This window comes from Stegostoma tigrinum, chromosome 7, assembly GCF_030684315.1.
Source record: "Stegostoma tigrinum isolate sSteTig4 chromosome 7, sSteTig4.hap1, whole genome shotgun sequence".
In the NCBI taxonomy this organism is placed as follows: Eukaryota; Metazoa; Chordata; class Chondrichthyes; order Orectolobiformes; family Stegostomatidae; genus Stegostoma; species Stegostoma tigrinum.
This window is the reverse complement of record NC_081360.1, coordinates 66,340,821-66,366,870: the sequence shown is the minus strand read 5'-3', so window position 1 is coordinate 66,366,870 and position 26,050 is coordinate 66,340,821. Positions and strand designations below refer to the sequence as shown.

Sequence of the window (26,050 nt, the reverse complement as noted above, 5' to 3'; positions counted from 1 at the left end):
TACCAAATTAGGAGATTGTGACAATGGCCCAATTGAAAATGCGGGTATTAAGCAACTGAGTGCTATAGTATAGATAAAGAAGAGGTGCTAAAATGTCTGGTAGCATTCTTGGTAGAGAAGTCGCCAGGCCTAGATGGGATGCATCCTAGATTGCTGAGAGAGGAAAGGGAGCAATTTGTGAAGTCGTTGACAGAAACTTTGCAGACCTCTCTGCAGACAGGATTAGTCCTGGGGCCCAGAGGATTGCAAATGTGATTTTTTTTTAAGAAAAGGGCAAAGGACAACCTGGGAAACTACAGACCTGTCAGCTTGACATCAATAATCCTAATGGAGGCCATAATTTGGGATAAGACAAGTATACAATTGGAGAAAAATGATAAGTTCATACTAGACAGTCAATATGGCTTTATCAATGGCACTTGACATCTAACAAATTTCATTGAGTTCTTTCACAAGGTGACACAGGTAGTGGGATGAAGGTAGTGCTGCGAAAGTTGTATATTTGGACTTTCAGAAATTGTTTGACATGGCGCCAAATGGCCAGTTGGTTAGCAAATTAGAAATGTTTGGATTGGCACAGCACGGATTAGAAGTTAGCTAAAATATAGAAAACAGGGTAGGTGTAGACAAGCATTTCTCAGACTGGAGACAAGATAAAAGTGGCATTCCCCAGGGACAATCTAACCTTACAAATGATACTAAGAGTGAATTGTGAGGATGACAAGTGGCCAAGCGGGCTGACACCTGCCAGAGAAATGTGAGGTAATGCATTTTGGTAAAAGAAATACAGAGATAATACAGGCTCTGGTATATCTTTAAGGGAAGTACAGGAGCAGAGGGACTTCGGATTTAGAGTGCATATTTCTCTGAAGGTGGCCAGGCAAGTTGAAACAGTTGTGAAGACTATGTATAGGATCCTTTGCTTTATAAATAGGGGCATGGATTATAAAAGCATGGAAATAATGCGATACCTATGCAAATCATTGGCCAGACCATATTTGGAGTATGTGCTCAGTTCTGGCCAATTTCATTTAAGGAAGGGTGTTAAGCACGAGAGTGTTCAGAGGAGATTTACTAGAATGTTACCAGGAATGAAGGATTTTAGATACAAGGAAACATTGCAGAAATTTGCCCAGGATTTGGAGGGTTTGAGCCATAGGGAGAAACTGAATAGACTGGGGCTTTTTTCTGGAGCTTCAGAGTCTGAGGGGGTGACCTTTTAGGGATTAATGAATTCATAAATGATATGGCTAACGTGAATAGCCAAGGTCTTTTTCTCAGGGTAGGAAAGCCCAAGACTGGTGGACATTGGTTAAAGGTGAGAGGGGAAAGATTCAAAAAGGACCTGAGAGGCAACTTTCCTGCAGAGGGTGGTGCATGGATGGAATGAGCTGCCAGAAGAAGTGGAGGAGGTCAGTACAATTACAACATTTAAAAGGCCGTCTGGATGAGTACATGTATGGGAAGGATTTAGAGGGAATATGGCCAAATGCTGGCAAATGGGACGAGATTAGTTTAAGATATCTGGAATGACAGACTATGCAGAGGCAGCCAGGTGTGCAGGTCTGCAGATCACTGAAGGTGGCAGCTCAGGTAGATAAGCTAGTCAAAAATGGCATATTGCGTGCTTGCCTTTATTGGAAGAAGCATTGAGCATAATGATAGACCAGTAATGCTGCAGCTTTTTAAAACTTCAGTTAGGCCACACTTGGAATATTGCATACAGTTGTGGTTACCACACCCCCAGAAGGATATGGATACCTTGGAAATGGCACAGAAATGGGTTACCAGGATGTTGCCTGGTATGGAGGATTTTAGCTTTGAAGAAAGTTTGGATAGACTGGGTTTGTTTTCACTGCAACGCAGGAGTTGACCTGACGGATCTTTGCAAAATTGCAAATGGCATTGATAAGAGTCAAAAGTGGAGAGGTCACTTACCAAGGGGGACAGACTCAAGGTGTGAGGGGGGATGTTTAAAAGAACTGTGCGAGGCATGTTTTTCACACAAAGGTTGGGAGTGTCTGGAACACATTGCTAGAGGCACTGGTGGAAGCAGACACAGTAGCAGCGTTCAAGAAGCACTTGGATGAATACATGAATAGGAAGGGAAGACAGGGATACAGATCCTGTAAGTGAAGACAGTTTGAGTATGGAAGGACAAAATGTGTGGGCGCAGGCTTAGAGGGCTGAAAGGCCTGTTCTTATGCAGTATTGTTCTTTGTTAGTCGGTGCGGATGAGTTGGACTGAAGGGTCTGTTTCTGTGCTGTATAAGTCTGAGACGCTAAATTGGGCTTGTTCTCCTTGGAACTGGGAAGATTAAGAGATGATCTCATTGACATGTTCAAATTTATGAACAATTTTGACAGGGTAAAGATGGATATTCTGTTTCCACTAGTTGGTATGTCACTAACTAGGAGTTTCAATTTCTAGGTTGTCATCAAGAGAGCTAGGAGTGAGATGAGGTGAAATGTTTTTACTTAGAGAGTTGCTAGGATTTGGAATGCAGTACCTGGGAGAGTGGTAGAGGAGGATTTCATAGGAGATTTCAAAAGACAGCTGGATATTTGAAAAGTGATGAATTTAGAAGGCTACGGTGATAGGACTGGAGAGTGGGACTAGTTGGATAACTCTTTGGGGAGCCTGAAATGAGACAATGGGCCAAATGGCCTGCTTCTGAACTGTAAAATTCTACGATAATACAATATCCTTTCCCCGCTCCCCCCTCCAAAAACAGCTGAAATATGCTACAAATGAAAACCATCAAACATTGAATAATAGTAAAATTAATTATATGCTCTTAATGCTTGTAAAGTTTGAGAGTGCAGATATCTAAGAGTCCATGTATCATTTTGATGGTTTGAAGTTCTTCCAGATCTTGATGCCGTTCCATCTTTTGACGTTTTGGATTTCTCCCTTTGCTGTTCTTGGTTTGCAGACATTATCAGTCTGTTGGTTCTCATCCTGCTGTTTCATCACACCCGTCATCTATCTGATTATGATCTTTCATGTCCACAGTATACAATTAGAATATTGCACACTTCGCATTATTTGGCTTCTGTGCCTTCACATTGTTTCTCAATTGGGTGTTGTCACTTTTTGAAGACTTTGGTTCACTGCAGTCTTTCGATACCTTTGCAGGTAACTACCTTCCCATTTTGTGGTGTAGAATTCTGGTGTTTTGGCCTGCGTGTAGATGAGGTCATTTCCTCACCTGCCTGTTGGTCAGGCACCGTTTTTATTCCTCCTGGTTTGCTAGGAAGTGCATCCTGCATTGCTGGAAAATGTGGGTAGGCGGTGGCTTGGCAAGTAATTTCTCACTTGCCTTCTAAACGTGGTCTCTGCTGGTGATAGTAACCTCATATCCAGAGGTTAACTCCAGCATGTAACATGGCAATATGAAAATTTTGTATCTGAATACTGCACTTTATCGAAGGGCCATTTTGACAGAATTACATCTTTGAGACTGGTATCACCTATGAAACGTCCTGTGGTATCAAACCTGTCTTGGTATAATTATTTTAAATCCTAGACTGACTGAATGTGAATATTCATGGTCTCTTTTCTCATTATGGATACTCTTGTAATCTTGTGGACAATTACAGTGGTAACAGTTGTGCATGCTGCTGGTTGTTTGCGTCTGCCAGGTAAAATACGTGCGGTTTCTTTGACACAAAGCTGCATTTTTAATCTGTGAATTCAAGGATGGGTAACCTGTTATATGTGATTAACCATTGAATTCCTATGATCTGAGTACATATCCATCAGAATTTGGTAATTTTGATAAGATATTTGGCCAAGCTGCGTCAGTCTTGAGTGCGTTTTTGCCAGTTTTCTTTGGGCAAGTGAAGTTGGTTGTGGCAAGAGCTTTTAGTTGCCTTAATTTTTCTACACAATGTGTTAGATTAACAATGTTCATCCTCCAGTTGGAAGTTGTTCCACCCTGGATCTTGTCTCAGGTCTCTTTGATTTCAACTTTGAGTATTAGCTAACATTTGTGCTGGTCTCTGGCTTGTTGCTGCCATACTGCTGTATCTATTTACTGTTTGTTTATCTGCTGTTGTGGCTATGAACTGAATCTCTGGATTTGTTGCATATGGTGGCTTAGTGTCTTTGTGCTGCAATCCTTGCACATTCCTCTTGGAATGGAGAACAACTTTGCAGTAGGTGCAAAGACCACACCAGCATATTGCATGCTTGTTTTTTTGTGTCCTGGCTACAGTGACAATACTCGTTGTGTTTGGTTCTTGGAGGAACTGTTGTCCTGCTACAATGACTTTGTGTGTTCTGCTATGTTTTGTGCGATGTGCGTGGTTTCTGGCTGTCCTGTGTTTATTGCCTATCCCTAGTTGCCCTTGAGAAGGTGGTGGTGAGCTATCTTGAACTGCTGCAGCCTGTGTTCTTTAGATAGAAGCAGTGAGACAATGCTGTGACCATTTTTTTCTCAAGATGTCTTTATTTTAAGAATGTTTGTTATTCTTAAGAAGGATAGGTGTTGAGGCAATTACCAACTCCATTAGCTGCTCTGACATTTCAGTTTCTGAAAAAATTCATTTATTGCTTTGGCTCAGCATCTCCTGATGGATTGATCTATTTATTTCTCTGGCTGTTACCTGTAGGACATAATTTTAGAATTCATTACTTAGAATCTAACTCCTACATGCAACCAGCTTCCCATACTTTTTTCGGGTCTTCTTGAGATAAATCCACGTATTGACTGTGAAATCCTGAGTTGCCAACAATAATCAGCATTTTCCCAGTTTGTTAAACCAGTCTTGCAGCTGTCTTGTATATGGAGTATTACTGCAATCTTTGTTTAAAACGTTTAAACCCTGATAAGAAATCTATGGCCTTCCAGTTCGTAGAGAATCCGAATCATGTAGAGATGAACAGCATGGAAACAGACCCTTCAGTCCAACTCATCCGCATTGACCAGATCTAGTCCCATTTGCCAGCATTTGGCCCATCTCCCTCCCTTGTTCCTATTCATGTACTCATTCAGATCTGTTTTAAAAGTTGTAATTGTACCTGCCTCCACAACCTCTTCTGGCAGCTCATTCCATACATGCACCACCCTCTGTGTGGAAAGGTTGACCCTTAGGTGCCTTCTACATCTTTCCCCTCTCTCCTTAAACCTGGACCCTCGTGTTTTGTACTCTCCTACCCAGGGGAAAGACCTCAGATATTCCTCCTATCCATGCTGCTTCAAGGGAATAATACCCCCAACCTACTCAGCCTCTCCCTACAGCTCAAACCCTCCAACTCCAGCAACATGTAAATCTTTTCTGAACTCTTTCAAGTTTCACAAAATATTTCCTACAGCAGGGAGACCAGATTGGGATGCAGTATTCCAAACGTGGCCGAAACAATGTCCTGTATAGCCGCAACATGACTTCCCAGCTCCTATAGTCAATACACTGACCGATAAATGCCAACTTCAGTTTGTGCTGAGTGATTTGGTATTTGTCTTTCTGTATATCTGTCTTCTTGATACTATGTGTATGCATTCAGCATTGGTCTCTGTTGTTTGCCTTTTCTTTTTACTTTCAATTTTATCTTGTGCACTCTGTCTGTGCCTTCAACAATGTTTTGAATGTTAATTTTCTATTTTGTGGGTGGATGGTATAATATAACTGGTGGTGGGTTATATTGACTCTATTTTTGATTACAGACTGTTTTATTTCTTTGTCTGAATTTAGGCACTATTTTACTTTGTTCCACATGGGGCTGACTTGGAACACTGCTTTTACATTTTATATACTCTTTAGATGGCTCTGTTTTTAATCAATTGACTGCCTGCCTTTGTCCAGTTCAGAGGTACTTAGTTTATGAAGAAAACCTTGTTCTCTTCTGTTTTATGTACTTATTTTCTTGTGCTTTCTCAACTGAGAACTATTGTATTGCTACTACAGTTTTTTTTATTACTTCTACCCTTGATCTTGAAGTCTGTAATTCCAACTTCTCTGTTCTGCTTTTTCTTAAGAGACGACCCACAATTGCCAGCATGTACTCTTTGCTTGTGTTATCTAAATGGAACACCAAAGGGTATGTGTATTCCAATTACTTGAATATATTTAGCAGGTTTTCTCACAGCTAATCTCATCCTGACAATACAGAATATTCTTGAGGCACAGCCTTTGTCTGCAGTACAACGATGCCTCTGTTCATGTGTGACATCCAAGCCTCAGCGGCACGCTGAACTTCAAGGGACATAACTCTATAACAATGGTTCAGTAGTCCAGCAGATGAAGTAAGGAAGAGCTACAACTAGGTGATGTTGTCGATAGCAAAAATAGATGTTCATAGGGAAGGAATGGATATAAGTTGGAAATTCACCTTGGGTAAAATACAGTGCCAAGGTTTGCAAATAGTCTTGTCTCATACTGTTGCTCTGGAGTAAGAAGTGAGTTGCTAGCTCAAATAGTGAGAGCCAGGATAATAGCTTTCATCTTGTCAGTATTTCTTTTTCAGAAATTTCAACTCAGTCACTACTCCTAAGATTTTTTTAATTTACTTTAGCCGCAAGACCTACATCAATTACACTAAAAGACTGAGCTAAGAGAGCTAAGCTGGAAGTTTATTCATTCTGATTAGCTGCTAGATCCATTCCAAGTCTAAACATGCTTTAATAAAATTCCCAGAATTTATTAAGTTTATCACAAGTACTGTGAAAGAAATTATGTTCAATAAAAATAGTGATTTTCAGTCTGAAAATTCACTTTGGGACACCAGCCGACACTCTAGTTGACTGGCCACATTCTCTTTTATTCCCTTCTGTGAACTGATGTCCTTCTCCTGTCTTCCATTTTCCTTTATTGTGCACTAATTGATTAATTCTGCCTATTAACTCATGCTGGTCTCATTGACTTGCCAATCCATGGACAGCATGTGAACAATCTCAAGCTGACGAAGTATTATACTTTAAATCAAATTGTCAGCTTAGTTACATCATTTCCTACCATCTCCTGATTCATTCTTTGACATGCCGATCATTTTGTAAAATCACCTCTCTTGTATCAACTTTTTTTTACATCTCTACTGATGATGTGGCACTGGGAGAGTGATTTGTAAGTCAACTGAGAGTGTGCGGTGTTAACTTCCTAGTGATTAATGTCGTCCCAATGGATACAGTGATAATGTTCCTGCTTCTGTACCAGAAGATCTGAGTTCAAATCCTACCTGCTGCGGAGGTGAACAATAACATATCAGAGCAGATAATTAAAGATTTATTTTAAATGAACGAGTTAGGCTAAATGGCCATCTACTGCGACAGACATTTTTTGATTTTTTTTTTGAGGAACAACACAGTCCTGTGTTGCATTGAACAATATTTTCTTTGGCATTTTGGAGTGAAATCCTGACTTTGGACCATTTATTTTTGATGGCTTCGTTGTTCAGGAATATTCGACATCTGGCCCTCTGGTTGCATCCCCTCCTGCTCTCCAGCTCTGTTCCAGAGTTCCCCACTTGTTTCATTCCCTTGATAGCTGCTTCCTTTTCTAGTTTCTCTCCTGAACCCTCACTCATGGGCAAGTGACAGTGAGGAGAGAAGTGGTGAATGAGGCAGATAGGAAGTGAAGCAGCAAATTGAGCGAGATAACAAGCAGGAGGTAAACTGAAACACCTGGTAAGTAATAGACCGCTTTTAAGTTATTAGGATTGAGCAAGAGAATTTTTGGGCCTGTTAGGCCAAAACACTGCAGGTTTGGAATCCAACCAATTTGTATTATATGCTTTCTTAAGGGAGAGTGATTTTCATTTATCGCACCATTTTTCAGAACACATTAGGATCACTAACTGAGGGATAGCTGTGTAAAGTAGAAACTTTGTGCTCTATGTATTATAGTTAGCGTACTATGAAGTGTTATTATGCTTTTACAATATTTTGTGTTTATATATCAAAATACCTTTTTTGAAGAAATAAATGGCACTGAATCTATGTTTTCTTAAAATCGGATTTTCCAATGTTTTTTGAGTGAAAACACTGCTGTAATTACAGAGAGAATGTTTGCTTATTCTTTTTGACAAAAACGCACACAAAGAAAGCATTCACAATTTAAAAACATTTTACTTTGAGCAGATGATGAACCAGGCCGAAGGACAACATAAGGATCTGGTGCGAATCATTGAAGGATTGCCTCCCTTTGGAGAAAAAATATCAGCACTGGACCAAGACCTGCTTATGCTCAAAGCCACCACAATGGCAACAATGAACTGTTTGAATGATTGCTTTCATATTCTCCAGCTCCAGCAGGCAGCCTGCCAGAGGAGTTCCTTTGCTGCAGGTTAGTCATTGAAGGTTAGGACTATTTTCATCAAATGAAAACAGAAAATGTTGGAAATAGATCTGGCAGACCCAGAGGGAAAAAGTGATTCTCTCAGCTCTTTCTGCACAGATGCTGGAACACAGCAGTTTGGCAGCCTCTAATGTTTTTTTTGATTCTCAACATTTGCAGTATCAACTTTTTTACTGCTGTTTTCACTAAATTAGTGATTAGAGGGGAGAGAAAAATAAATCTTCAAACTGAATAAGAGTGATAAATTTGGAATTTACTGACAGTTGGAATTTGTTGGCATGATTACATTTGCGCAGATCTCTGCCTTTAGGTTGCAAGTCAACAGTATAACTGCGGCCGACCCTTGAAACTGTACAGTTTGCAATGTTAGTTATGACTCTTGCTATTCCCTTTTTGAAATGAAGCCAGTTCAGGTGGTAGCACTCTTGTTTCTTGAGTCTGGCAGTTTGCGGGTTGAAACCTGAATTTGAGCATGTAATCTAGGATGACACAACAATGCAGTGTTGACAGACTGTCCACTTTCAGATAAAATGCCTGTCCCTGACTTTTGTATTCAGAAGTTAAGGATTCTATGCCTCTATTTGTGGGGGGGTCATTTTTCCTATATTCTGCCCAAAATTTATCCTTCAATCAAAACAATAAATTGATAGATTAACTAAGTGGTTTTTAGACGTTCCATGTTATAGTGGATAATACAAAGGAATTTACTCAATGCAGTGAAGATCTATGTAAAGGAGGGGAAAAAGGAACAGAAGAAGACAAAATAGTGATTATCACAGGAGGAAAACCTTTTCATTTTTACTATGAAATAGGTATTAGAAATAAGAGGCTAATTAAAGATCATAAAGGCAATATGCTTGTGGAGACAGAGTACACAGAGGTACTAAATGTGAATTTTCTCTTTTATTTTGTGAAGACGGCTACAAATTCATAAATGTAATCGTAAAGGATGAGTCAGTAGTATTATTGGATATAATAAACAGATAAAGAGGAGGTGCTTCGAAGCTTGGCAAGTCTCAAAGTAGTAGTCCCTCCAAGGGAGGGATGGAAGAGAGGAAATTGCAGAGGCTCTGTCCTCAATTATAGCATCCTCCTTTTTTGCATGTGAATGGGATGTATGAGGACTGTAGGAATGCACATATACCTCTGTTCAAAGAAAGAGAAGGGCAAAACCTTCCCAACTGTGGATGGGTCAATGGTACGAAAACTTTAAAAGAAAAATGCAGGACAAAATGGCTGACAATTAGGAAGGTATTGCCTAATAAGTGAAAATTAGCACAAAAGAGAGAGAAGTAAAAATTGCATTTATATAGGCCTTTCATGATATCCTTTACAACCATTGAAGTACCTTTCAAGTGTGGCCATTGTACCAATGTGTAAAACATTGCAAGACAACAAAATGTGAGGCTGGATGAACACAGCAGGCCAAGCAGCATCTCAGGAGCACAAAAGCTGATGTTTCGGGCCTAGACCCTTCATCAGAGAGGCGGATGGGGTGAGGGTTCTGGAATAAATAGGGAGAGACGGGGAGGCGGACCGAAGATGGAGAGAAAAGAAGATAGGTGGAGAGAGTATAGGTGGGGAGGTAGGGAGGGGATAGGTCAGTCCAGGGAAGACAGACAGGTCAAGGAGGTGGGATGAGGTTAGGAGGTAGATGGGGGTGCGGCTTAGGGTGGGAGGAAGGGATGGATGAGAGGAAGAACAGGTTAGGGAGGCGGAGACAGGTTGGACTGGTTTTGGGATGCAGTGGGTGGCGTGGAGGAGCTGGGCTGGTTGTGTGGTGCAGTGGGGGAGGGAACGAACTGGGCTGGTTTAGGGATGCAATTGGGGAAGGGGAGATTTTGAAACTGGTGAAGTCCACATTGATACCATTAGGCTGCAGGGTTCCCAGGCGGAATATGAGTTGCTGTTCCTGCAACCTTCGGGTGGCATCATTGTGGCAGTGCAGGAGGCCCATGATGGACATGTCATCTAAAGAATGGGAGGGGGAGTGGAAATGGTTTGCGACTGGGAGGTGCAGTAGTTTGTTGCGAACTGAGCGGAGGGGTTCTGCAAAGCGGTCTCCAAGCCTCCGCTTGGTTTCCCCAATGTAGAGGAAGCCACACCGGGTACAGTGGATGCAGTATACCACATTGGCAGATGTGCAGGTGAACCTCTGCTTAATGTGGAATGTCATCTTGGGGCCTGGGATGGGGGTGAGGGGGGAGGAGTGGGGGCAAGTGTAGCAGTTCCTGCGGTTGCAGGGGAAGGTGCCGGGTGTGGTGGGGTTGGAGGGCAGTGTGGAGCGAACAAGGCAGTCACGGATAGAGTGGTCTCTCCGGAAAGCAGACAGGGGAGGGGATGGAAAAATGTCTTGGGTGGTGGGGTCGGATTGTAGATGGCGGAAGTGTCGGAGGATGATGCGTTGTATCCGGAGGTTGGTGGGGTGGCGTGTGAGAACGAGGGGGATCCTCTTTGGGCGGTTGTGGCGGGGGCGGGGTGTGAGAGACGTGTTGCGGGAAATACGGGAGACGCGGTTGAGGGCGTTCTCAATCACTGTGGGGGGAAAGTTGTGGTCCTTGAAGAATTTGGACATCTGGGATGTGCGGGAGTGGAATGTCTTGTCGTGGGAGCAGATGCGGCGGAGGCGGAGGAATTGGAAATAGGGGATGGAATTTTTGCAGGAGGGTGGGTGGGAGGAGGTGTATTCTAGGTAGCTGTGGGAGTCGGTGGGCTTGAAATGGACATCAGTTACAAGCTGGTTGCCTGAGATGGAGACTGAGAGGTCCAGGAAGGTGAGGGATGTGCTGGAGATGGCCCAGGTGAACTGAAGGTTGGGGTGGAAGGTGTTGGCGAAGTGGATGAACTGTTCGAGCTCCTCTGGAGAGCAAGAGGCAGCACCGATACAGTCATCAATGTACCGGAGGAAGAGGTGGGGTTTGGGGCCTGTGTAGGTGCGGAAGAGGGACTGTTCCACGTAACCTACAAAGAGGCAGGCATAGCTGGGGCCCATGCGGGTGCCCATGGCCACCCCCTTAGTCTGTAGGAAGTGGGAGGAATCAAAAGAGAAGTTGTTGAGGGTGAGGACGAGTTCGGCTAGGCGGATGAGAGTGTCGGTGGAAGGGGACTGGTCGGGCCTGCGGGACAGGAAGAAGCGGAGGGCCTTGAGGCCATCTGCATGCGGAATGCAGGTGTACAGGGACTGGACGTCCATGGTGAAGATGAGGTGTTGGGGGCCAGGGAATTGGAAGTCCTGGAGGAGGTGGAGGGCGTGGGTGGTGTCACGGACGTAGGTGGGGAGTTCCTGGACCAAAGGGGAGAAAATGGAGTCCAGATAGGTGGAGATGAGTTCGGTGGGGCAGGAGCAGGCTGAGACGATGGGTCGACCGGGGCAGGCAGGTTTGTGGATTTTGGGAAGGAGATAGAAACAGGCCGTGCGTGTTTGGGGAACAATGAGGTTGGAGGCTGTGGGTGGGAGGTCCCCTGAGGTTATGAAGTCATGAATGGTGTTGGAGATGATGGTTTGGTGCTCGGGTGTGGGGTCATGATCGAGGGGGCAGGAGGAGGTGGTGTCGGAGAGTTGGCGTCTGGCCTCGGCGATGTAGAGGTCAGTGCGCCATACTACCACTGCGCCACCCTTATCTGCGGGTTTGATGGTGAGGTTGGGGTTGGGCGGAGGGCTGCCCGTTCTGCAGGGGAGAGGTTGGAGTGGGTGAGAGGGGTGGAGAGGTTGAGGCGGTTAATGTCTCGACGGCAGTTAGAGATGAAGAGGTCGAGGGAGGGTAGGAGGCCTGGGGGTGGTGTCCAGGAGGAGGACTTGTGTTGGAAGCGGGTGAAGGGGTCAGTGGAGGGAGGGTTAGGTTCCCGGTTGAAGAAGTCGGCGTGGAGACGAAGACGGCGGAAAAACTGCTCTATGTCCAATCGTGACTGGTATTCGTTGATGTATGGTTGTAGGGGGACAAAGGTGAGCCCCTTGCTAAGGACTGACTGTTCGTCCTCAGTCAGTGATATACCAGTCACGATTGGACATAGAGCAGTTTTTCCGCCGTCTTCGTCTCCACGCCTACTTCTTCAACCGGGAACCTAACCCTCCCTCCACTGACCCCTTCACCCGCTTCCAACACAAGTCCTCCTCCTGGACACTACCCCCAGGCCTCCTACCCTCCCTCAACCTCTTCATCTCTAACTGCCGTCGAGACATTAACCGCCTCAACCTCTCCACCCCTCTCACCCACTCCAACCTCTCCCCTGCAAAATGGGCAGCCCTCCGCTCCCTCCGCTCCAACCCCAACCTCACCATCAAACCCGCAGACAAGGGTGGCGCAGTGGTAGTATGGCCCACTGACCTCTACATCGCCGAGGCCAGACGCCAACTCTCCGACACCACCACCTACCGCCCCCTCGATCATGACCCCACACCCGAGCACCAAACCATCATCTCCAACACCATTCATGACCTCATCACCTCAGGGGACCTCCCACCCACAGCCTCCAACCTCATTGTTCCCCAACCCCGCACGGCCCGTTTCTATCTCCTTCCCAAAATCCACAAACCTGCCTGCCCCGGTCGACCAATCGTCTCAGCCTGTTCCTGCCCCACCGAACTCATCTCCACCTACCTGGACTCCATTTTCTCCCCCTTGGTCCAGGATCTCCCCACCTACGTCCGTGACACCACCCACGCCCTCCACCTCCTCCAGGACTTCCAATTCCCTGGCCCCCAACACCTCATCTTCACCATGGACGTCCATTCCCTATACACCTGCATTCCGCATGCAGATGGCTTCAAGGCCCTCCGCTTCTTCCTGTCCCGCAGGCCCGACCAGTCCCCCTCCACCGACACCCTCATCCGCCTAGCCGAACTCGTCCTCCCCCTCAACAACTTCTCTTTTGACTGCTCCCACTTCCTACAGACTAGGGAGGTGGCCATGGGCACCCGCATGGGCCCCAGCTATGCCTGCCTCTTTGTAGGTTACGTGGAACAGTCCCTCTTCCGCACCTACACAGGCCCCAAACCCCACTTCTTCCTCCGGTACATTGATGACTGTATCGGTGCTGCCTCTTGCTCCCCAGAGGAGCTCGAACAGTTCATCCACTTCACCAACACCTTCCACCAAAACCTTCAGTTCACCTGGGCCATCTCCAGCACATCCCTCACCTTCGTGGACCTCTCAGTCTCCATCTCAGGCAACCAGCTTGTAACTGATGAATACACTTCCTCCCACCCACCCTCCTGCAAAAATTCCATCCCCTATTCCCAATTCCGCCGCATCTGCTCCCACGATAAGACATTCCACTCCCGCACATCCCAGATGTCCAAATTCTTCAAGGACCGCAACTTTCCCCCCACAGTGATCGAGAACGCCCTCGACCGCGTCTCCCGTATTTCCTGCAACACGTCTCTCACACCCCGCCCCCGCCACAACCGCCCAAAGAGGATCCCCCTCGTTCTCACACACCACCCCACCAACCTCCGGATACAACACATCACCCTCCGACACTTCCGCCATCTACAATCCGACCCCACCACCCAAGACATTTTTCCATCCCCACCCCTGTCTGCTTTCCGGAGAGACCACTCTATCCGTGACTCCCTTGTTTGCTCCACACTGCCCTCCAACCCCACCACACCCGGCACCTTCCCCTGCAACCGCAGGAAATGCTACACTTGCCCCCACTCCTCCCCCCTCACCCCCATCCCAGGCCCCAAGATGACATTCCACTTTAAGCAGAGGTTCACCTGTACATCTGCCAATGTGGTATACTGCATCCACTGTACCCGGTGTGGCTTCCTCTACATTGGGGAAACCAAGCGGAGGCTTGGAGACCGCTTTGCAGAACACCTCCGCTCAGTTCGCAACAAACTACTGCACCTCCCAGTCGCAAACCATTTCCACTCCCCCTCCCATTCTTTAGATGACATGTCCATCATGGGTCTCCTGCAGTGTCACAATGATGCCACCTGAAGGTTGCAGGAACAGCAACTCATATTCCGCCTGGGAACCCTGCAGCCTAATGGTATCAATGTGGACTTCACCAGTTTCAAAATCTCCCCTTCCCCAACTGCATCCCTAAACCAGCCCAGTTCGTCCCCTCCCCCACTGCACCACACAACCAGCCCAGCTCCTCCACTCCACCCACTGCATCCCAAAACCAGTCCAACCTGTCTCCGCCTCCCTAACCTGTTCTTCCTCTCACCCATCCCTTCCTCCCACCCCAAGCCGCACCCCCATCTACCTACTAACCTCATCCCACCTCCTTGACCTGTCCGTCTTCCCTGGACTGACCTATCCCCTCCCTACCTCTCCACCTATACTCTCCTCTCCACCTATCTTCTTTACTCTCCATCTTCGGTCTGCCTCCCCCTCTCTCCCTATTTATTCCAGTTCCTTCTCCCCATCCCCCTCTCTGATGAAGGGTCTAGGCCCGAAACGTCAGCCTTTGTGCTCCTGAGATGCTGCTTGGCCTGCTGTGTTCATCCAGCCTCACATTTTGTTGTCTTGGATTCTCCAGCATCTGCAGTTCCCATTATTTCTGTAAAACATTGCAGCTTTTTTGTATGCAGCAATTTCCACAAATCGCAATGTAATGAGGGCAAGATGATCACTCTTTGTGTTGCTAATTGAGGGACTGGCCAGACATTGGGGATAACACTTCAGTCTTTGAAGAATACAGTTGAATCTTTTTGTGTAGACCTGAGGAATTCTTTGTTAATATCTCATTCAAAAGAAGATACCTTCAAAAGTGCATCAATCCCTCGGTAAACACTGAGCTGACAACCTAGATTGTTATATCCGAATTCTGAAATGGAACTCAAACTGACAATCTTCAGACTCTGAGGTGAGTGTGCCACAGTGAGCTAGACTTGGAAAATGAGCAATAGGACAGTCGATGGTGTGTAAATGTAGTTCTAAAGGTATGTGTTTTTTTCTCTTCATTCATTCACGGGATGAGTGTGTTGCTGGCTAGCCAGCATTTATTGTCATCCCTAATTGCCCAGAGGGCAGTTCAGAGTCAACCACTTTGCTGTGGGTCTAGAATCACACATTGGTCAGACCTGGTAAGGAAGGCAGTTTCCTTCCCTCAAGGACATTAGTGAACCAGATGAGTTTTTCTGACAATCGAGAACGGATTCACAGCCACCAGTAGATTCTTAATTCCAGGTACATATTGAATTCAAATTCCACCATCTGCCATAGCAGGATTTGAACCTGGGTCCCTGAACGTTATCTGGGTCCCTAGATTAACAATCTGGCAGTAACACCACAAGGCTATCGCCTCCCTAATGAAGTATAAAGTATCAGTTAACAGACAGAGCAAAATTAAACCTCTTAGAATTGAAGGGACAGTGGCAGCATGGATACACATGGATAAAGGACTGAAAGCAGCATGATGGCAAATGCTTTGTTATTTTTCAGACTGGCGGGAGTATGCTGTGGCCCCTCTCACAGCAACATTAAGACCATTGCTCTTCTCATGTAGGCTATTAGTCTGAACTTGATGTACAGGGCATAATGTTAAAGTTTGCTGCTTATATGAATGTACCAGGTGATGTAAGCAATGGCAGGTATTAAGAGGCTTCAGAATGGTACGAGAACTGGGGTAGGCCTTATAACTCAACAAACCTGCTGTTTCATTCAATTTTATCATTGTTGATCCATAACCAATTCATTTACCCACTTGTGCACTGCCTCCCCTAGATTCTTATTAACCAAAAGTATTTGTCAGTGTCAGGCTTAAAATTAGCATTTGATCCAGTCTGCATTGCTCTTTGTGCACGAGAGTCCCAAACGCCAACTGTCTGCGGAAAAGTATTGACTAATTTTACTGCTAAAAGGGCTTGCTTGACGTAATTTCTTAAAAACTTTAATCAAACTTCTCTTTTACCTTCTAATTTCTAAAGAATACAATTGTAAATAGTGTACGCTGTCCTTTTATTTTAACCTTTAAAGTCCAGGTAGCATTCCAGTAAATCTTTGTTCCCTCAATGGTCAATAACTCCGGGTATGGCATCTATAACTACTAAAAGTTCCAGGTGTAGACAAACTATTGCTTTGTATAGCTGAAGCAGCTTCTGTTTGCTTTTATTTTCATCCTGTAGGTAAAATGACCAGCATTCCACTTGCTGTCTGATTTATTTTTGGCTACTGTGCACGGTATCTTAATGTTCTAAATACGTTGTTTCCTGAATCACCTTGAACATCTACTGTTTCAATGTTTCATCATTTAAAAGTATCCTCCTCAATATTTTAAGTGCAGAGTAGATGACCTTGCATTTCCCAACACTGAAATGATTTACCACAGTTTTGCCTATTCACATAAGAGCATTAATATCTCTCAATTTTATGCTCTCCATTGCTTAGTTACAAAGCTTAACTATCCGTGTTGTGAGAACAAACTTAGATTTGTGGATTTCAATCCCATCATCCCAGATACTATGAAATACGCTGAATAGTTGAGATCCTAACATGGATTCCTGTAGAACATTGCCATTATTCAACAATTAGACCACCTGCCTATTTTAAGGAACTTAAAGGAAGTTCTAAGGAAGTTTATTAAGTTCCTTCTGAAGTTTGTATAAATATCATAGATCTCATTACCAGTCCTTGTGGCAACGCATATTATATCCTGCCAACCTAAACAAAAGACCCATATTATGTCTACTGTCATCTTCCAGTTAGCCAGCCAGTCTTCAATCCATGCCAGTATGCTATCTCCTAAATCATGAATCTTTATTTTCCATAGTAGGCTTTGATGGTGGTACTCTATCAAATGCCATCTGGGAATCCTAAGTGCAGCACATCCATCAGTTCAGAGAGTGACAGATTAGAAAAAGGGGATTCGAGGTTGTTCTCCGTAGAGCGCACAAAGCTAAGAAGGTCTCGCTCTTCATTTGGCCCCCACTTTGTTAAGGCAGACAAAGAAGTAATTTTCTATGTGGAAAATTGGAGGAAATATTTCCCACCTTCGCATTTTTACTTGAGTTCAAATGTCACAGGTATAATTGATACTCATTTATGAATTTCCTTGAAATTGTACACTGACAGAGGAGAGGATTTAGAGACATTACTGACCATGCTTTTGAAAGCAATTCAGAAGTTCTGAAATGAGGTACAGGTTGGTTATCTTGACCTATCCTGGAAAACGTTTTGGATTGTTGTATTTCGCTTTGTATTTGAAACTGATGAATGTTTAATAATTTATTAGGAAACAAGCCTACTCTGATAAGAGGTGCAGCAACCTGAGATCCATGAAACATTAACTGGACTATTCTGCCAGTGTAAAGCTGCTGTAAAGCTCAACTTCTTTCAATGACAGCGAAAAATATTAATTATTAACTAACAATAAACTGTAAAAGGACATTTTACTATGACTCCATATTTGTCCCTATATTTTTAATTCTTGTATTCTGTATTTTAAATTGTTTTAGCTTGAATTACATCACACTTCTATTGTTCTTTGGACTAATTTTTAAAAGAGTTTTATGTATCACTTCTGTACTTTCCAGTCTCAGATGATTTTCAAGATCTACTTGCCCCTATCATATTTCAGTAGCTTTGGGAGACGTAGATTAATAAGAATGCACCAGTCAGAATCCTAATAGGTTTAGTGACGACAGTAGGCGTTCCCTCAGGCTCCAGTCATAGGTTTTCCTTTGAACATTTCATTTTGTTACTAAGGAATGCAACTAAGTTCAATGGCAGTAATCCTCTGCAAGTTGTGATTATGAAAAAATTTGAAGCTGAGCTGCCATATGTTTCAGGGGCAACAATTGAGTGGTTGGAACCTAAATTGCCGCTATCAGATCATCTTAAGAATGGAAAGGCACGGCAGTCGTCAGTTGAGAAAGATCAAACAAAAGCGGCTAGTGGAGTACAGCCTGTTCCTGAACCCTGCCAATCAACACGGGTAAGGTAATTCAGAAAGTAATTATTCTGGGTCGATCTTTTAAGCTTTCAAAACTCTTGCATCAATTTCGGAGTTCTAAAATGCTGAAATAAAGAAGCACCACAAAGTGAAAAAGCGATGTTGGTACTTCAAGCATGCTTGAAGTATATCAAAGTTGATGTCTTATTATTGGGTCAGTAGTTTATATTCTGATCTTGTTTTGGATACATTCCAGTCAGAGAATGGTGGTTGGGTGTAGTTTGCTTGAAAGAATGCCTGCTCTTTTGCCCTGGGGATGGTGAAGAACTGCACCATATATCTTGAAAATGTACTAAGATGAGTTTCATAAAAGTTTTAAGATTCATTTTATTGTAGCAAGAGTACTGATCTTGGACTCGGCCAAATAGACTTCTGCTCTCAGTTATAATTTGGAAAGTCTTTTCGTGTAATTATCTGTGACTGCCTGCATAGTTTTTTAATTTTGAATGCCAAGTGACTATTTACCACTTGAGAAGGGAAGCACTGCTATTTGTCAGCTAACATTTAAAAACATTTTAACCTCTTCTCAAGAAAATAAAGCGATAAGGATTTTATATAGTGAAGTAATTCAGGAAGAGTGCAAGTATCAAAACTCCAAACCATTCAGGCTTTTTCAAATCATTCACGTCTTAATACTGAGTATGGCCTAATGCTACATTTATTGCTCTTTTCATCCTCACATGTATAATTGAATGGGATTTTTATATGTAAGTTAAAACCTCAATTAAAATTTGTCCATTTTGAAATCCAATCTCTCCTTACAGAAATGCCCTTGTATACTTTTTCATCATTTTGGGGAGAAGTGGAGTGACCAGTTGAAACATGATGAGCCAGGGTTACAAGAGAATGCATTAGGCAATAAGAAAGCTGTAACTTGTCCTGTGGTACTTCATTGCAATTTTTCTAAGGTCTGTATTCTCAGGCATCAGCAGCTTTTCTGTTTGAGCTCCTTGAGCCATATCCTGTTGTTTCAGCTTCTTTTGTTGTTGCATCCCACTAAATGCTACTGAACTGTAACTGTCCTGTCTTGTTCTTTCCACTTTTCAGATGTGACAGTCTTATATCTCCCTACTTTCTCATTGTGTTTAAATCAATATGCGTACGTAGTCTTTTGCTCTAACTTGCTCTTTACAGTTCCTCAAACTGTGGAGCTCCTGGCCTCCCCACTTTTCACTTCCTCCCAAAATCTTCAGATTGTTAAATTTGTGCTTGCTATCTATAACTTAATCACTGTTTCTCGACTTTCATTGTTTTGTCTTTTATTTCCAATCTAGTTTCTCAATTTGGAGAGAAAATAATCTGTTAATGGTAGTTTCAGGAATTTGAGTTTTCATTCAGGCCTTTATTAGGAAACCAAATTTATTCAATGTTGCATTTAAAATAAAAACTGAAAAATGTAGGAAGGCTTTCTTTGCTCTGTTAGCAACTCTGAAACATGAAAGGCAGTTTTCTGAAGGAAAGAGCAACATTGCTAATCTTTGCTGTTGTTCTCATTCCAGAGCTTTCATTGAATCATTTACGTGTCAGAAAGTCATTGAGTTTTGTTTTATTAAGGCACACTTCTGCAATTTAAATTTTGTTTGTCATAGGCATCAAAATCACTGGAATTCTCGATGCTAAGCACCAAGTTATTGTGATGTCAGCTTTAGATCTTTCAGCCAGTTGACCAAGTAATTAAATTTAAATTTGCTGTCATTTGATATTACCTTTATCAGACATGTGTTTGCATAACTGGATGTTGTGCTGATTATCTTTTATCACCGATGTCCATTCGTCCCTTTCCTTAAGGCATTGCCAGCAGCCCCAGCAGTGGCCACTCCTTGAACCTGGCACTGTTGGATTACAAGATAATAAAATGTGAAGCTGGCTGAACACAGCAGGCCAAGCAGCATCTCAGGAGCACAAAAGCTGACGTTTCGGGCCTAGACCCTTCATCAGAAATCTACTTAGCCAACAGCACTCCTAAGATGCTGTTTGGCCTGCTGTGTTCATCCAGCCTCACACTTTGTTATCTTGCACTCTGAAATGGGATGTTTTTTCAAAGATAAGAATGGGTGCCTTGTCCTGACTGAATTAATACTTTTCACAGAAAAACATTCCCCACTGGCTTTTCAGGTGGTGGAATGAGAAATCCTACCATATGAAAATTCATACTTATGGTTCACATAAAGGAGGCAAGTGTCAATAAATATTGACCAAATTAACAAATCTTTTAGCAGTAGTTACCTGTATGGCCGTTAACTTGGTATACTACCGCACTTCGAACCACTGTTTCAATCAGATGAGCTATTAAGACAATTGGATACAATTGCTAATTAGCTTGGAGTGATTTCTGTAGTAATTTGATTGCTCAGTTAAAAATTTTGGTTTTACTTGCTGAGATTTTCTTGAGAATTAGAAACACCTTGTTACATTCAAAGATTTGTGCAGGTAACCACCTTGTGTCTTCAGGACACATTCCAAGCAATTGCAGTATTTTACCTACACTTTTTTCCAAGCTGTTTTTTTTTGTGGATTGCATCTCTATTTGGCCAGTATATATTTCAGTTTTTTAATATTTCAAGCTAATTTAAAATCTGAACATATGTTGTAAAAAAAATCAGAAGGTAATATAATTTACCCAAGTATACGCGCTGCTGTTTTTATTTTTATTAATTTTTAATTTTGTCGGGGATTTGGATCAGGTTTCTGATCTTTTCCACCATCTCCTGCACACCAGTGACCAACTATGTTTCCCTACAAGCTCATGTTTCTGTCCTGTGGTTGAATAATGATGTCTGGAGTGCAAATGACATCACACTGCCCTATTTTATATTTTCTAATCTAAGTTTGATTGGGAAGGCATATTAATTTGAAAGTGTCATATGTCTCGTTAAAGCAATGCAAATCAAATTTTGGCATCAATAGTTTGTTATATGTGTAAATCCACATTCGTCTACCAGACTTGTGTGGGTAACTGTTAAAGTTAATTTCTCTCCATTGGCACTGACATTTTGATTTGTATGATTTCAATTCCGTAAGCTTTTTTTGTGAACTGCCATATGGATTTACCAATAAGCACTTATTTTTCTAAGTTTTTATATCTCTATTCCTACTTTTAATCCATTTGTAAAACAATTCTCAATCAAGAAGAGTGTATGTAAATCTGAGTCATGGTGGTTCACTGACTGAAACATCTTGCTGTGGCAGCTCAAGTTGAAACAAGTTGCCACAATGAGGCATGTAAATGAAATTATGTTAAATGCACACCAAGAAGTTGTTTGTCCAGTCTGAGACATTCCAACTGGTTTAATTGTAATGAAAAGATTTGGATATAAACAGCTTTATGTACAGTTTGTATGAAGTTTAAACTGTAACCATGGGCAGGATTTCAGTTTGTGCTATGGAAGTCACCTGGAATAAGAAATCTCCCACACAAGAGGGTGGACATCCTGCCATACTGGCAGCACCCCAGTTGGTGCTGGTAATGCTCTGAAGCCTTTGCCAGCAATCAATGCCGGCTGGAAACAGTTGGGTAGGACAGGATACAGATTTACAGGAAGAGTGTAGTTGGTGAAGAGGAAGTGAAGGTGTCAGAAACAAGAACAGAACGTGGTCTTTAGTCTTAAGCGTTTCTGCCCCGCACCCTACCACTTTCTGATGTAAAGTCCCTCAACTCAGCACTGACTGCTGCCTGAGTTGTATGAAATCCTTGCCTCCCATTAAATCACGTTCGACTTTAATAACTGACAAAGCTGATTACTTCTGAACTTAATTGTCATCATGCTGTCAGCGATTAAGGTTCCTAAATCGAGCTCCTCCCGTTTTTCACTAAATTCAGGCTGTTTTTAAATTGGGAAATAGATGTACGTGTTCCTGTTTGATTCTCCTGGATGTCCCACTATCGTGACTCCTGTAGCTAGCTTCATTAAATTGCACCCAACATGTTTTCGAATGTTGTGAAATAACTTGTCAATATAAATGTGGAGAGAAAAACAGATGTGAAAAGGATACTTAGAAAAAAATACAGGTGTTGCTTGCCAGGTCAGGATTTGTTCACCATCCCTAATTGCCTTTACAAAGATAGAGGTAAGCCACAGCCTTAAACATTGTGGTCCATGTGGTATAATTATACTCTCAGTACTGCTAGGGTGGGAGTTCCAAGATTTTAACCTGGAAGCGGTGAAGGAATGGTGGTACAGTTAGAAATCAGGTGGTGTTTGGCTTTGAGCGAATCATGCAATGGTGGCATTCTAATGCATCTGCTGCTGTTGTCCTAGTTAATGGAGATCTGGGGCTTAAAAGGTGCTGAGCAGTGCAGCTTGCATAGAATACATACTGGCAATACTATATATTCATGGTAGAACGAGGGCCTGCAGGCTATGTCCCTGAAGATATGGTGTATTGGATTTGCTAGTTCAATTATAGTCTATCGTACTGTATAAACTCAGCGTTAACTGAAAAATAAGTGTCAAAACTTTATGAATCCCTTTATGCTAGTCAGTGCTTGTGTATTTATTTCTGTAAATTCCTGATTTATCATACAATATCACTTTTTCTTCATTGTTATTGTACCCCAACGTGGCACTCTGTACCTAATAGCATTGTGGGATGACTTGCACCCCCATGGACTCACCACACCTTCTCAAATAATTATGGATTAGCAATAAATATAGGTTTTGTCTGCATCTTCCATATAATGTGAATGAATAGAAAACAGTTCAATTTAGCTTTACCCTATAATTTTATCTGTGCTCAATGTTGAAAAATTACACAGTTAGTTTGGCAATACAGAGATGTTTTTGAATAAACATTAACAATCTCCTTTCCTAAAATTCATTTTATTCTCAAACCAACTCTGAGAACTGATGTACGTAAGAATTTTAAGAACGAACAGATGCAAAAATTTCCAATCTATTTTGCCAATCACGAAGTTGCACTTTCCACCAGCAACGAGTCTCAGGATCTATTTTGTTATTTACAGCCTCATAACAGCAATGTTTTTCACTAAAATCTTTTTAAGTCTTTTGACAATTTCCACCCCTGTGGACATTGGATACTTGTTCATGGAGTATATTCAAGCCAGAACTGATCAATTTTTGCAGGAATGTGGAGTAAAGGCGGAAGATCAAACATGATCTTATTGAATGGTGAAGGGGGCTCAGAAAACCAAATAGCCTATTCTTGCTGTTAATTATGTATTAAATTTGTTTAATTATGTGCAGATTTAGGGCATTAATTGGGGTTTGCCCAAGCACAGGTGGGTGGTCTCTTGTGGCTCAGTAGTAGTATATCTACCTCTGAGTTTGAAAACCTGTGTTCAAGTTCCATCTGCTCCAGAGTATATGATATCTTCTGTGATCTGGTTGATTAGAAAATGGAACTGAGCACGTATCTAGTGAGATTTATACATCTGAGCCGGAACGTCCAGATTTTAAGTCCAAAATGCCTGGGTGTTTGTTGTAACATATCTATACAAATTGAGGTAAACTACTGTTTTGCAAAGAAATGCAGTCTGAAACAGAGGTGTGCTTCACATAGAGGGTATATAGTTGTAACGTATTGGATTGAATAACGATCAGTGTTCATGTTATCCTCGCTAGCATTGCTCCTATTGCTTTTTTTTGTATGTAACTGTGATCACACATTTTTGTGCCTTACTTATAAAATTTGTTATGTTATAAATGAAAGTAATTATTTCAGTTCGTTAGCATTTCATCTAGAAATCTATATAATTGGACCTAACTCCTAGTACCTGTTGTTCAAGGTACAGAAGCTCTCACCCTGGTTTCTTTTGATAACTTTTTCACACTAAAGTATAAAAACTGTACAAGAGATTCCCAAAAATGGACTTAAAATCAATTTTACAAAACAAAGTCCTGTGGTAATCATATTTACTGACATTTACTGACCTAATTTGGTCTTTAGGAACCTGAGAAAATAAATCCAGATGAAGAGATAGAAGATGCCTTTGAAAACAATGAGGAGGATGATCTTGGAGTTGTAGAAGAGCAACGTAGTGTTATATTGCACTTACTGTCTCAGCTGAAGCTTGGTATGGATTTGACACGAGTAAGTATACAATATAAAACCTAGCAAACAAGGCAATTTGTAATGTTGACATTAACATTTGTAACAGTACATAATTAGCTATAAAGTACTTTGGGATTTTTTATTTGTTCATGAGGGCGTTGCTGGCTAGGCCAGCATTTATTGCCTATTGCAGAAGGCAGTTAAGAGTCACCCACTTGCTGGAAGCATATTAGGCCAGACCAAGTTACGATGGCAGTTTCCTTTCCTAAAGGACATTAGTGAACCAGGCGGAACCCAAACTGGACGTCACTGAACAGGTTATTACTGAGCAGGTGCTGCTTGATAGCACTGTTGATGACACCTTCCATCGCTTTACTGACGATTGAGAGTAGACTGTTGGTGTGGTAGTTGGCCAGGTTGGAATTGTCCTGCGAGTTTAGAGATTGGTAGCAAACAAGAGGATGACAGGAGCCACATGTGAGACTATTGCCGAGCAGGAGGGAGACAGCAAATTAGAGAGAAACAGCAAGTGGCAGGTTGGTGAGCAGGCTGCAGGACTCGGATGGCACAAGGATCATCTAAAAGTACTGCTAGATTTACATCTACCAAAGTTTGAATTTCAAAAAATGTAAAAATTGTAGGATAAGCCAAAGAATAAGGAATGAAAGCAGTTCTATGATTCTAAGGTCAGCTTGAGGATGATGAAATAATAAAATTTATCACCAGTTGAATACAGAAAGGTTGGATTATTATCTGTTTAATAACTTAGAAAGATAACTTGAAAAAAAAAATCTAAGGAGCCCTGAGCATTATAGAGCTATTACAAGTTAGAGGACATTGCATGTAAGGTAGATTAGAAAAATTGCTGTGAATTGGTAGTTGCAAATAGAAATTTTTTCAAATCGGTGAGGCTTGCTTTGTTAGTTTAACGGGATGCTAGACAACCAGCAAGTGTAGAATTGGTGAGAGATCATACACTGGCAATTTGTTTAAAATGGATAATGAAAACTGAAATCTTGCAAAATACCCGAATAGTATATGTTCAGCTTTTTCATTAAGACTCTGGCAACTGCCTGGGTCACCCAACTGTACAGGTTGAAAGTGAGCTAATGGACAGTGAAAACTAAGAATGTGTTTACATTCATCCAAATTAAGTTTCATTTAATCCCTTGGACCACCTCACTATCCCTTGCAGGACAAAGTATCATCATCTTTCTGCATTCTGATGCAGAATGGTAATCTCCACTGAGAATAATTTAAGGCTTCTAGCAGAACGATGATCCACCTATTCCCACAAGATTCGCATAAAATTATATTAGTTCTTAAGTATCTTCCAGCACTTACTTTTGCAGTTGTAATTTCATTGTTATAACGTATATAAAGCTTCTCAGAGTTCCAAACAGTGCAGGGCTATGTACAGAAAACTGAAAGCTGAGATTAAACCGGGTGCCTCATTTCTTTTGGTTAGTGCAAACGGATAGCCAAGTGTTTTTTTTGTCCCTCTGTGCCATATATTTTCTCATGATTTTAGTTCAAATAGACATTTCAAGTTAAGGCTCCAAAGTGATGATGTTTGCAGCTTTGGTTTGTTTTGATCTCCTAATGCAGAGAGTTTCTCCATTTTTTTTTCATGCTAGCCACTGTACCATAGACGAATGCCAGTAGGGAGAATGTCCTTGATTTAAAGTTCAAGCATGCTAAATGCTCTATTTTATGGATGTGAGTTTGCTCACTGAGCTGGAAGGTTCGTTTTCAGACGTTTCGTCACCATACTAGGTAACATCATCAGTGAGCCTCCGACGAAGCGCTGGTGTTATGTCCCGCTTTCTATTTATCT

At 42.3% G+C, this 26,050-nt stretch overlaps 1 protein-coding gene across 5 annotated transcripts in view; it reads left to right on the top strand.

The window, feature by feature from the left end:
* Positions 1-26,050, top strand: part of osbpl11 (oxysterol binding protein-like 11) — a 95,495-nt gene that overhangs the window by 44,534 nt on the left and 24,911 nt on the right. For 4 of the 5 annotated variants that reach the window (XM_059647379.1, XM_048534827.2, XM_048534828.2 and 1 more), the window contains exons 6-9: positions 8,079-8,283; positions 18,038-18,183; positions 18,966-19,109; positions 24,109-24,252. In XM_059647379.1, the coding sequence (XP_059503362.1) occupies positions 8,079-8,283; positions 18,038-18,183; positions 18,966-19,109; positions 24,109-24,252 (639 nt within the window). The remainder of the gene's footprint in view (positions 1-8,078; positions 8,284-18,037; positions 18,184-18,965; positions 19,110-24,108; positions 24,253-26,050) is intronic. The other variant, XM_048534829.2, reaches the window with a different exon arrangement.